General features: G+C 36.3%; 1 protein-coding gene and 1 pseudogene across 3 annotated transcripts in view; both read left to right on the top strand.

Annotated features, from left to right (window-relative positions):
* The window catches only part of TSPAN2 (tetraspanin 2), a 60,922-nt gene extending 50,720 nt beyond the window's left edge, over window positions 1-10,202 (top strand). For 2 of the 3 annotated variants that reach the window (XM_059136570.1, XM_059136568.1), the window contains exons 7-8: window positions 7,107-7,190; window positions 9,777-10,202. In XM_059136570.1, coding sequence (XP_058992553.1) covers window positions 7,107-7,190; window positions 9,777-9,842 — 150 coding nt within the window. In that variant the 3' untranslated portion in view covers window positions 9,843-10,202. The remainder of the gene's footprint in view (window positions 1-7,106; window positions 7,191-9,776) is intronic. The other variant, XM_059136569.1, reaches the window with a different exon arrangement.
* A 252-nt stretch (window positions 10,203-10,454) lies between these two features.
* Window positions 10,455-10,581, top strand: LOC131810753 (U4 spliceosomal RNA; annotated as a pseudogene).
* The last annotated feature ends 3,361 nt before the right edge of the window (window positions 10,582-13,942 follow it).

Here is a 13,942-nt window from a genome sequence, read left to right as displayed (position 1 = left end):
AGAGCAAGCACAACACACAACAGGCAGAAAGTCAGTGCAGATGATTGCATGGAAAGGAAAAGTGACTCGGACACAATAACAGCATAAGCAACATACATAGGATACTCTCCTGAAGTGCCTGTTCTTTTTTTATGAAAGAGCAGTTTCAAGAACAGAAGACACAGTTGACTTTCTTAACGCAGAGAAACAGACAGAGAGAGGCAGACAAAATGGGGAAGCAGAAATTTATCTCAAATGAAATAAAGGACAAGACCACAGCTGGAGATCTAAGCAAAACAGATATAAGTAACATGCCTAGTGGCATATTTACAGTAATAATCATAAGGATACTCACTGAATTTGAGAAAAGAGTGGAAGACCTGAGTGAGACCCTTAGCACGGAGATAAGGAAAAATAGAGCAGAGATAAAGGACTCCATAAATAAAATGAGAAACATGCTTGATGGAATGAAGAGCAGGATCAAAGAAGAAGAGGAATGAATTAGTAACCTAGAAAACAGAGTAATGGACAGTAATGGAAAGCTGAATAAAAGAGAAAAGAATTATGCAAAATGAGAATAGACTCAGGGAATTGAATGACTCCCTCAAATATCATGCCATTCCTATAATAGGAGTCCCAGAAGAAGAGAGAAAAGGGCAGAAAATTCATTTGAAGAAATAATAGCAGAAAACTTCCCCAATCTGGGGAGGGACACAGATACCCAGATCTAAGAGACACAGACAACTCCCATCAAAATCAACAAAACAGATCCACACCAAGACATATTGTAACTAAACTGGCAAAATATAGTGATAAAAAATGTTAAAGCAAGACAACAGAAGTCAGTACAAGAGAAAACTCATAAGACTAGCAGGAGATTTTCCAGCAGAAACCTTCCAAGACAGAAGAGAATGGCATGAAATAATCCAAGTGCTGAATGGGAAAAAATCTTCAGCCAAGAACACTCTGTCCAAGAAAAAATACTCTATCATTTAGAATAAGAGAGATACGGAGTTTCCATGGGTGGGGGGAACACCTCACAAAAACAGGAGTTAATGACCACTGAACCAGCTCTTCAAGAAATATTAACAGGCACTCTTTGAGTGATATAGAGAGACCAAAATTGACAACACAGAGGTAGGATATACAAAATGAATAAAAATGAATATTTCTGTAAAAAAATCAGTCCAGCAACTCACACACAAAAAAAGGATATAAAATATAATAAAATAATAACATATAAAAACATGGGAGGAGAAGAAAAAACAATTGGTTCAAACTTAAACAACCACCAATTTAATATAGACTGCTATATGCTGAAGAGGTTCTGTACAAACCTAATGGTAGCCATCTATCAAAAACCACTAATAAGTATGCAAAGAATAAAGAGAAAGCTAAATATATCACTAAAGAAAAACAGCAAACCATAAAAGACAAGAAAGTTTCAGAGAAAATCTTCACAAGGAACCACAAAATAAATAATAAAATGACAATAAATACACATCTATCAGTAATTATCTTGAATGTAAATAGACTAAATGCTCCAATCAAAAAACAGAGTGACAGATGGATTAAAAAAACAAGTCCCATCTATATGTTGCCTGCAAGAGGCTCATTTTAGACCTAAAGACACATGCATATTGAAAGTGAGGGGACAGGGAAATGTCCAGCATACAAATGGATGTCAAAAGAGAGCTGGGGTAGAAATACTTAAATTGGACAAGCTAGATTTTAAACCAAAGACTGTAGCAAGAGATGAAGAACGACATTATAGTATAATAAAGAGGACTATCCAACAAGAAGATGTAACAATTGTAAACATTTATGCTTATAACAAGGGAACACCTAAATACATAAAACAGTTTTAAAAACATAAAGGAACTAATCAATAAGAATACAATAGGAGGGGACTTTAACATCCCACTTACAACAACGGACAACTCATCTAAACAGAAAATGAACAAGAAACAATGGCTTTGAGTGATACACTGGACTAGATGGACTTAACAGATATATTCAGACCATTCCATCCTAAATTTGTTAAAATACAACAGGGAACATTCTCCAGAATAGATCACATATTAGCCCACAATAAAAAGCCTCAACAAACTGAAGATCAAAATCATACCATGCATATTTCTGACCCCAATCCTATGAAACTAGAAATCAAGGATAAGAAAAAATCTGGAAAGACCATAAATACATGGAAGTTAAATAACATGCTACTAAACAATGAATCAGTCAAGTGGGAAATAAAAGAGGAAATTAAAAAGTACATGAAACAAATGAAAATGAAAACACAATCGTCCAAAACCTCTGGGATGCAACAAAAGCAGTTCTTAGAGGGAAGTTTATAGCAATACATGCCTACCTCAAGAAGCAAGAAGAATCTCAAATAAACACCTAACCAGACACCAAACAGAACTAGAAGAAAACAAAGCCTAAAGCCTAAAGCCAGCAGAAGAAAGTAAAAAAAATAAAGATTAGAGCAGAAATAAATGATATAGAAACTAAAAACAACAACAACAACAAAACAATGGAACAGACCACTGACACCAGAGCTGCTGCTTTGAAAAATCTAAAATGGATAAACTTCTAGCCAGACTTATCCAGAAAAAAAGAGAATGGACTCATTTAAGTCAGAAAAGAGGGAGGAGAAATAACCAACACCATAGAAAAACAAACAATCTTAAGAGAATATTATGGAAAGCTATATGCCAACAAACTGGACCATCTAGAAGAAATGGATAAATTCTTAGAAACATATAACCTCTCACGACTCAATCAGAAAGAAATTTTTCTTAAAATGTGAAAAGACTGAATACTAACAGTGAAATTGAATCAGTACTTTAAAAACTCCAAAAAATCCCCACAAAAATCTAGTACCAGATGGCTTCACAAGCAAATTCTACCAAACATTTAAAAAGTCAATACCTATTCTTCTTGAATTATTCCCAAAAAACAGAAAAGGAAAGAAAACTTCCCAATTCATTCTATGAAGTCAACATTACCCTGATACCAAAACCAGATAAAACACCATCAACAAAGAGTACTTCAGGATAATATGCCTGATGAACATGGATGTAAATATTCTCTACAAAATACTGGTAAACCAAATCCAACAATACATTTAAAAAAATCACTCACCATGATCAGCTGGGATTTATTATCAGGTTGCCGGGGTAGTTCAGTATTCACAAATCTGCATCATTTATCAATAAGAGAGAGGATAAGAATCATATAATCATTTAATCAGAAAAAGCATTTGATAAAGTATAAAGTCTATTCATGAAAAAAACCCTCAACTAAGTAGGTTTAGAGGAAATATAACATAATAATGGCCATGTATGAAAACCCACAGCTAACACACTCAATGGGGAAATACAGACCTTTGCCTTAAGGTCAGGAACAAGACAAGGATGTCTGCTCACCACTTTTATTCAAAATAGTATTGGAAGTCCTAGCCACAGCAGTCAGACAGCAAGAAATAAAAGGCATCTAAATCAGTAAGAAGTAAAACACTCATTAATTGCAGATGACATGATATTATATATAGAAAAACTTCCAAGTCTCCAACAAAAAAACTGCTAGAACTGATAAATTCAATAAAGTCTCAGGATACAAAATCAGCACACAGAAATCTGTTGCATTTCTACACACCAAGAGGAATGCAAATCAAAACTACAATGAGATATCACCTCACACCTTTCAGTATGGCTAAAATAAACAACACAAGAAAGAACAGGTGTTGGTGAGGATGCAAAGGAAAAGGAACCCTCATGCTCTGTCATTGGGAATGCAAACTGCTGCAGCTACTGTGGAAAATATTATGGAGGCTTCTCAAAGAGTTAGAAATAGAACTACCTTAAGATCTATCAATCGCACTACTGGGTATTAACCCGAAGAAAACAAGAACACTAATTCAAAGTGATTCATGCACCCTGATGTTTATTGTACCATTATCAACAATAGCCAAAATATGAAAGTAGCCCAAGTATCCCTTGACTGAGGAATGAATAAAGAAGATACAGTGTATACACACAGACACAAACACAATGGAATATTACTATGCCACTAAAAAGAATGAAATTTCTCCATTTGCAGTGACGTGGATGGAGCTGGCGAGTATAAAGCTAAGTGAAGTCAGAGAAACACAAATACCATATGATTCCACTCATGTGGAGTTTAAGAAACAAGCAAAGGGGAAAAAAAATTCAAGAGACAAACCAAGAAACAGACTCTTAACTAGAGAGAACAAACTGATGATTACCACAGAGAGGGGGGTGTGGGGTTGGGTTCAACAGGTGATGGGCATTTCAGAGGGCACTTGTGATGAGCCTGGGGTAATGTATGGAAGTGTTAATTCTACACCTGAAACTGATACATTAAGTAGCTGGAGTTAAAATTTTAAAAGAAATTTAAAGACAAGTGAGTTAAGTATGTTCATGCCCTCTGATTCAGAAATTCCACTTTTCAATTTATTTTAAGGAAAGGAAATCAGAGATGTGGTATTGCAGTGTTATTCATAAGAATAGAATACTGAATTGGCCACTAATATGAAAAAATAAGGGATTTTTCTAAATTATGTACTATCTTATGATGAATTATTTTACAATCATTAAAAGTCAGTATTTCAAAGAATTTTTAAAAGAAAGTAGGTTTTGTAGTCATAATTTTAAGTCTAAAAAGCACATAGTTGGATATAAAGAATGAACTAAGTGTGTGTTTGTGTTTAAGAATATACCAGGAGCGCCTGGGTGACTCAATCAGTAGAGCATCTAACTTCAGCTCAGGTCATGGTCTCGAGGTCCTGGGATGAGCCCCACATTGGGCTCCATGCTCAGCGGGCAGTCTGCTTGTCCCTCCCCCTCTCTCCCTGCACCTTCCCCCTGCTTATGCTCTCTCTCACTCTCTCTCTAATAAATAAAATCTTTAAAAAAAAAAAAAAGGGAAAGAGAGAGAAAACAATATACCAATAAGGGTGGCTGGCTGGCACAGTTGGTAGAGCTCTGGGGTGTGAGTTCTGGGTTGTAAGTTCAAGCCCCACATTTAGAAAAATAAAATCTTATTTTTCATATTTAGAAAAATAAAATCTTATTTTTCATATTTAGAAAAATAAAATCTTAAAAAAGAAAGAATATGTCAGCATTGTTAGTGATTACCTTTAGTGTAAGAATACAAAAATGTCTTGTTTTCTTTTCTTTAATAATCTGTAGTAGTTCCCCCTTATCAGCAGCGGATATGTTGCAAGACCTCAGTGGATGACTGAAACATGAATAGTACCAAACCCTATATACTGTCTTTTCTCCTATACATAATATCTAAAGTTTAACTTATAAATTAGGCACAGTAAGACATGAACAATAACAAATAATAAAATAAGCAATCAATAATATACTGTAATAACAGTTCTATGAATGTGGTCTCTTTCTCACTTAAAATATCTTGCTATACCATACTCACCCTTGTTCTTGTGATGATGTGAAATGATAAAATGATGAGATAACTAGGTCATTGAGCTACTAATGACCTAACAATATGTTAGGAAGATCATCCGCTTCCAGACCCATGGTTCACCAGGGGTAGCAAATTGCAAAAGCAAAACCACAGATAAGGGGGAACTACTGAATTTCCCAAATTTCAACAGTAAGCAAAAATAAGCCATGTTTATCTTAAAAAAAGAAGCTAGTGTGAAAGCAAGGCGGGGGGGATAGGGGCAGAGCGAGAGGAGGACAACACTAGAGGGGATTGTTTTGTTTTAGACTGAAATACACGGGCGTGACATCATACGATGAGTGGAAATGTCAGTGGAAAAGTAGAGGCTGAATGTATGGAAGACAAGAAGATAACTGACAGCACAGGCTTCCTGAGGCGATAAGAAGGAATGAGGTCTGGCTCTAGTAAACGAGTTAACTTTCAACAGAGAAGGGTACTTCTTTGACTTTATGAGAGAGCAGGAAGTAAGGAGCAGAGCTCCCTTGTTGACTTTGCATGCTCTCTGCCTTCAACACTGCCTGGCCCTGAATGGAGCATGTACATTTATAGGTGAAGGAGAAGAAGCCTGGAGGATTTACTGTAGGTTTACTCCCATTTTTTCCAGTGAGAGAGCTGATATCTAGTATAGTGGCTCTCAAACTTTTATTAGAATGTATTATAATGTATTATTTTTTGTGGTCTATATCCTTTTCTAAGCTGTGAGCTCCCTAAGGGCAGAAGAAATCATGTATCTCCATACCTACTATATCATTCCAGTGACTGACTGATGCAATGTAGATGCTCAAGGACAGTTTGTTGAATGAATGAATGAATGAATGAATGAATGCAGTATGATAGAAGACATAAGAATAGTGGTAAGGGTTTCATATAGCTTATGTGAGTGTTAAAGGGAGTTGACCAGTGACAAGTAAAAGGACCTGGGCAGCCTAAAGACAAAATTGCATACCTCTGTGCTTAAGAGGATTCCAAATAGAAACTGGAGAAACTAATAATTACAAATGGTCTCCTCTGTTCTTTGTCCAATAACCCCTTTTCTTTGAACCTGCCCTGCACACGTCTCTATGGGGCAAATGAAATGATAGAGATCCATGCAGCCCAGCCATCATAGAAAAGAGTGGTCCTCTAACTGCTAACATTCAGTTTTCCTTTGTTTAATTTGAACCTGTACAGACTTTTAAGCCTCTTACTAAGTAATACCTACCTTGCATAGTAAATTGGACCAAGTATGTAAAAAGTCTTTTAAGTTATTAATGACAACACAAAAGCAAGGGACTACTATTTGAGGGATATTTTACTTATTTTTATATGCTGAAAGCAAGAAGATGCCCCAAATTTTTAAATGCTTCAGGTCCTAGAATAGCTTCCTCCAGCCAGGTTTTAGGTTCTGAAGCAGTCGTTGGCCTAAATAGGAACATTCCACCAAAAGGAGAGGATTATATTTTTTCCCCAATACACACTTTCGCTTTAAGGTTATCAGAATGGTGCTATCTAAGAGAAGTGGTTTAAATGTGAGCAGAAGCTGACACGGATTAACTTTAACAGAATGCTATAGAGAAGGAGAGGGTTGCATCAGAGTGATAATTCACAGATACCATCATTTGTTATTCCTGACTTTTTTTTTTCCAAAACAGAATTGCATTGATGAAATTGAGGCCATAATCAGTGTTAAGCTCCAGCTCATCGGAATTGTTGGTATTGGGATTGCAGGTCTCACGGTGAGAAAGTTCCAAAACTTACCTTTTTTGCTTTCTAAGAAGCCTTTGCATCTTATTTGTCTTCAAGTGTGTTACGGCAGTATCTTAGGAGAGATTTCTCATAAAAGACAGATGGTTGTTGACAAGACATCTTCTAAGAACAAAGCATTTGATTATCAATACTCAGTTCTCTCAAATATACCAATTTTTTTTTTTAAGATTTTATTTATTTGACAGGAAGAGAGGCAGGCAGAGAGAGAGAGGAGGAAGCAGGCTCCACATGGAGCAGAGAGCCCGATGTGGGGCTCGATCCCAGGACACTGGGATCATGGCCCAAGCTGAAGGCAGTGACTTTAACCCACTGAGCCACCCAGGTGCCCCTCAAATATACCAATTTTAACTTGAACCTAATTATGACCTTGAGTTTATCATTGCAATAACTTCCCACATTAAGACCAGCAAGCTTAAACTAGACAAGTGATTTCCAATTCTGGGTCTCTTCTTACTGTTAGAAATTTAAAATAACCCACCAGGTAAATCTCTTTCACCTAGGATTTGCAGAAGTAGTGTAGTGTAGTGAATAATAGTGCAAGCTCTGGCACCCTGGTTTGGGTTCACCTCCTAGCTCCACTACTTACAAGCCCTGGGATCATGGGAAAGTTTTTTAGTTTCTCTATTCCTCAATTACCTCATTTGGAAAATGAGGATTTTAATGTACCAACCTCCTAAGATTGTTGTGAGGATGAAATGGGATAATACATGTAAAGTACTTGTAGGCACTAACTCATATGAAGTGTCTGGAAGATAGCACTCAACAAATGCTAGCTCTGGACATAATCTGAGCCCTCCCAAACCCAGAACCCAGACAAAAGGAATAACATGCAGAAGTGGGAAGCATAGTGCATCCGGGCACCTGCAAATGGCTCTGGGCCTCCAAAGTACACAAGCGTGCAAGAACTGGTAGGGGCCCACAGGACATCACAGGAGCAGCAAGAGAGGACAGTGAGTAGGGTGTGAGAGTCCACAGAACTGTGGTCTTTGTGTGCCCATTTGAGGGATTGGGCTCTATCCTTAAAGTAGAAGGAAACCACCAAGGGATAGAAGGACCTGTGTTGCCATGTGGAGGTAAGCTGGAGGGAAGCAGGATTTGAGTCAGACTAGTAAAGTGGTGATTTCCACCGTCCAGGGTTGAGTCATAATAGCTGATGCTAAGGTAGTCCTTACCCTCTAGTTCTGTATGTAGATGAATTCATGGCATCACCTAAGGCGGGGGTAAAGGGAATTGCAAGGAAAATCAAGGAATTGGCAGCTTTCCAGGACACACAAGCACTTTCCCTCTCTTCTGTATTTAGAGTGCGGCCGGATGGGGCCGCAGGTGAAATACTATACTGAGGGCCTCCCAGCCCAGGGACATCTCTCAGGCCCTCCTCACCTGCTCTGGGGCTAGCCTGCTCACTGTTCTGTGGCTTCCTGAGAACAATTTTGAGGCAGAAGATTTGAAAATGGGCTGCATAATAGAGGTACCAAAGAGACACCCCTAACAATTCCATCATCTCAAAGAGTGAGCATCGTAGAGACAGTCACCCGTACTCATGACAGTGGAAGAACAGTGCTAAGAAAGTTCTTTTCTGAGGGGATCCCTTTAGGGTACAACCGGGGCAAAGCAAGTGTTGTATCCAACCTGACAACCACACTAGCGGGAAAGGCCCTCTATTGGTCATCTTGAATCCGCACCCCCAGATCTGATCCTTTTGTAACTCCTTTCTTCTTAAGGTAAGAGTTGCAATCAGTGAGCCAGAAGTCGTGAAGTGTCTCCTCTGCCATACACTGCTACTGAGTTCTGGCAGCCAGGAGCTTAGAGCCCTGCTCCAGGCTGCTTTTACTTAAGCCTAATTTCTCCCTTCCATATAGCAGATAGTACATGGCTTTTTAAATTGAACATGTATAGATTCTAGTCTGATGAAGGATGGATGAAAGAGAAAATCCTAGGGTAATGGTACAGATTTCTTTAAACAAACATTGACAGTAGTTTATAAACATTGCACCCGCTGATAACATTCTATAGGGTCTAGGAAATTGTTGGGGAAATGATTGAGAACAAGAAAGATCTTTTGACATCCTTCTATTCAAACTATACCTATGGCTACTGGATTTGCCAAGTATTTGGCTTTTCAAAGAATTATCCAAGAGGCAGAAGACATCAGTAATACCATAGTTCTAACACCTTAGTTTATGCTTTGGGCAAACTATTGAGTTAAATAGTGAAGCATCATTTGTACCTTAAAATGGAGCAGGAAAAATGAAAAGATGCTCTACTTTGTAATATGTGTTGCATATTACACTGTTGCATATTGACTGTTGCAAAAGTTTAGAGCTTTTCCAACAACAGGAAACGCTTTAGACCTAAGTGTAAACAACTAAGAGTTAACATGCTAATATGGAAGCCTTTAGCCAGCAATGATAATTAAGTAGTATATATAAAAATGTCACTTACAGTCAGTAATTTTTGGCTTTAATTATTAGACACCCATGCAGTTTGCTTTTCTTTTTTAAAAAATCAGTTTCTATTGTTTGAAAGTCATTAACAAGTGGTTCCTTCTGTTTCAGATCTTTGGCATGATATTCAGCATGGTGCTTTGCTGTGCAATACGAACCTCACGAGATGTGATATGAAGCTACTTCTACATGAAAATTGCAATCTAGAGCTTCCATAGAAATGTCACCGGAAGTGTCTCCTGACTCATTTTTAATATTCAAAGGACATTAGGATCTAAAATAATATGCTGTTAATTGTACATTTGCACATGTATGTATGTTTGGCTCATTACTCATTTACTCCTTGAGTGAATGCTGTGTGTGTTGACTGAGATTCATGTGTGATCTGTGTGCTTCTGGTGTATGCATTGTACATAATGAAATCTGTTTTGCTGGAAATTCCTGGTTCTTACTATATCAGAGGAATGATCTATTTGACTCTGAGAAAAAGATCATCAAATTTTGATAAACTTTAAAAACTTGGCTATTTAGAAGAAATGATAATGGATCATTTTCCCAGATTCTAGCCATAGAAAGTTAGATACAGAGAATTCAGGATTTCTGGTTAACGGAAGCAATAAGCTACAGGACTTGAGAGATCATGGTGTAGGACGCACTGACTACATCTGAGTTAGGTGTAAGGGTTTCCTGGGATTTTTTTATATACATACTCTCCAGAACACAGTAAACCACAGTTTTAGAACTAAACATGTCTGTGAGACTAAATACAGCATGGAAAATCTAATTTGAAGCTTTGCGCAGTGGCAGTATCGTAGCCAATGAGGTTTATCCGAGGCGCGATTATTGCTAATTGAAAATCTAATTTGAATAAGTCATACTTTCCTAGTATTTAAAAACAAAAAAACTCCCTCTGGAAAGAGTGGTCACACAGACAATCATGTGCCCTATAAAAGTGAGTGTTTTTAGTACTTAAAAAAAAAAACTTTTAGTAACTTTTTAAGGATATTTTTTGTTCTTATATAAATACATTTAAATATTACTTTATAACTTTCTTTTTCTGACTCTGCTCTGAAGTACAGCAGCCCTCACCTGAGCAAGAGGGCTTTTATCTCAAACTTTTCCTTGTTTCTTCAAATATGCAGACAGAAAGACTAAAGCAAGAGCTCTGGCAGTTGCAAATAGTGGGAAAGAGCATTTTTACTGGCACTGTATCTCTGAAATACCTCATAACTTGAGTTTACATATTTTCCTAATTTTTTTGTATTTTTCTTATTCACCTAGAGAACTCTTTTTCATGGATTTTGACCTATAGTTTTTACCACTTAAGCTAAAACAAAATCCTTCCTAATTCAGATATTATATCAGAAGCATCCCTGGCCAAAGAAAGAAAGGCATCTACTAGTTGTGTGCACACAACAGAAACAAGCTAAGAAAACTAAAATAAAACCCACAGAACAGAAATATGGTTTTTTCTGTGTAAATCTCCTTATAAAAATAAAATTTTCATATTCTTTATGGTCTTGATGCTTCAACTGAGGTAGGTAAACCCAAATTTAGAATCTAAACTGGTATCTTTGTCAATTTTTAACAACATAGTACATTTATTAGATCATAGAGAGTTTTTTAAATTACATTTTAAAAGGCCACACAAAAGTGAAAGTACTGGGGATTTTGGAAACCCACTTAAGCTCATCCTCCTGTGAGAACACAGTCTTTGGGTATGCACTAAAGGAAAGTGTGCACCCCAAGAAACTTCTACAAAATGTTTTGCTGAAAAGACCTAACCACTACAAATAGTCTCATTTGCATAGAGAACCACACTTCTGCTGCTGCTTACTTGCTACTGCTACTAACGTTGGAGAAAGCTTTTCTGGGAAAAAAGATTGGAAGCAAGCTAAAAATTTAATTGTACATGGCTACTTTTCTGTGTCTATAGCTGAAGAAAAGATTATTTTAAGAAAATCACTTCATGAAATAGATGTTTATACTCCAGTAGGTGAGAAATACAAACTTTTAAGTGAAGAACAAATAGTCCACCTCTCTTCATGGCGTATGCATTGTACATAATGAAATCTGTTTTGCTGGAAAATGCTCTTTCCCACTATTTGCTTCTACCTGAAGACAGGCCCAAGTGCATAGGCTTCTTCCACTTCAGAATTGTCTCTAATTTCTAAATAAATAAATAAATAAATAAATATTTAAGGATAAATAAATAAATAAAAGTTTCATTCTATACCTGATTTAACAACGTTAAGAAGAGTACAATACTTAAAAGAGGGGGAGTAGAGATCTGTTCCATCTATGGTTAATGTGTTCCTTTTAGGAGTAATTTTTCCAAAATCTGTGCTATGAGTAAAGCTAAAGAATTCCACCTCCGAGTGAGGGCAGATTTTTATATACCGTAAATCTATAAGTATCTTGAATTCCTATATATCTTGAATCTATATGTGTCTTGAATTTATAACTCTTGAATATATACATAAATAAGTTAATATATGTATGCATGAATGTGTATACAGACATACATACATGTATACATATATGGGTACATATATATACATATTCATATATATAAATTTTTGGTTATAGCTATTTATCTGAACTGATTTGAGATCAGACCCAAGCTTAAGCATCTGGTACCAAGGCACTGAATTAAAATTTCTTGATGAGCTATTTTAAGTTATTTTAAATTAAATTTTCTATGTACTGGAATTCTTGTTTGATTTCTCTTAAAATTCTATTGTATCTTTATACTCATCTTTACACAACTTATCTAAATGTCCAACTACCAAACAATATAGCTTAAAAAAAAAAAAAAGGAAAGAGTAGTAACCCTTCTGTAGTGTGACTATGAGGAGCTAGATATAAAAGTAACATCCTAAGGAATTTTGTGCAAGTAGTTAGATTTCAATTAACATTTTCTCTTCCAGATTATACATCTTTTCCCCGGAATATCTCCTTTGTTGTCCAGGGTTCAATCGGTAAAGCCATACACTGCTACAGGGACCAGTGTAATCCTACACACAGTCATCCAGGAAAGTTGCTCTCCTTTCCCTGTGTGCCCCATTCATAGGTTTACTCGAAGAGAAGAGGCTTGCGTGAAGAGGACAGTGAAGGAGATAGCATATCTTCCCTTCTGAAATGACTATCAAAGATTAAAAGGAAGAGACACCCTTGGGCATTCAAGAACTTGCCTGGTTCATTACTATGTTGACATCCCCTTTGACCACCAGCCCCCTGATTTCAGCAACCGTATCTTACACATCCCTATGAGAGAGCATTCTGGGCCCTGAAGCCATCAATTAACTATATCATCTTATTTTGAACTCATCAAAATCAAATTTCTATTAAGGTGTATTTTGAGGGGCACAAAGATTTCTACTTTCAACATGATTATTTTTTCCTATAAAATGTATCTAAGTTATTATGTGTACGTGTTCATTGAAAGGTAAAAAGACTAATGCAAAATGTTATTAATCATTTTGTTGGTGTCCTCACTGTCAACAAAAGTTAAATACATCTCAGGTAACCACTTTTCCAATGGCTGTCTCCTGAGGATATGGAAAGCATAAAGTTTAGAAGTAATATATCCTGAATGTTGCAAAGCAAAATTTATGCTGATTTCATAAAATTTTTAGTTAATGTGCCAGAAACCCATCTGAAGCTTTGGGATTTGTTTTGTTTTGTTTTGTTTTGTTTTCTTGCATAATTTACTGATGATTTTACTTATATTAAATAGAAGAAATTTACCAAATAACCAACTTTGAGGTAAGCAAACCTGGCAACTAATGAATATTACCTAAATTGTTATAATTATTACACTGACGAAAATTTCTGTTAATTATAAATCAAATATGCATCATCTTGCACAACTGAAGATACTTCTGCATGATGCCAAATACCTATTTGAAAATATTAATTTGTAGAATTAATGAATAGCTTTTGATGTATTTCCCAATTCTATTTTAATTCAAAGATTTGATATCAATAGCCAGAGCCAGAGTCCCTATATTTTCCTCTGGACCAGCTCTGCCTTGTAAGATGCAACCCACTCTAATATTAGAATTTGTTTTACTTTGTTTGAGGATTACTATTTTATACATTTGACAAAACTCTTTAGAAGATAGTGATATGCTAAGATGAACAAGAGAAGTCTGCCTTCAAGGAATTTAGAGTAAGGGGAAAAAACAGGCAAATATAATTCCCATGAGGTAAGTGCTATGATATTCATTAACCAAAAGTAGACCCTCTCTACCTTGGAGAGGATGGTCAGGGGA

This window comes from Mustela lutreola, chromosome 10 (assembly GCF_030435805.1).
Source record: "Mustela lutreola isolate mMusLut2 chromosome 10, mMusLut2.pri, whole genome shotgun sequence".
Classification (NCBI taxonomy): Eukaryota; Metazoa; Chordata; class Mammalia; order Carnivora; family Mustelidae; genus Mustela; species Mustela lutreola.
The sequence above is the reverse complement of the archived record's forward strand: the minus strand, read 5'-3'. Positions and strand labels throughout refer to the sequence as shown.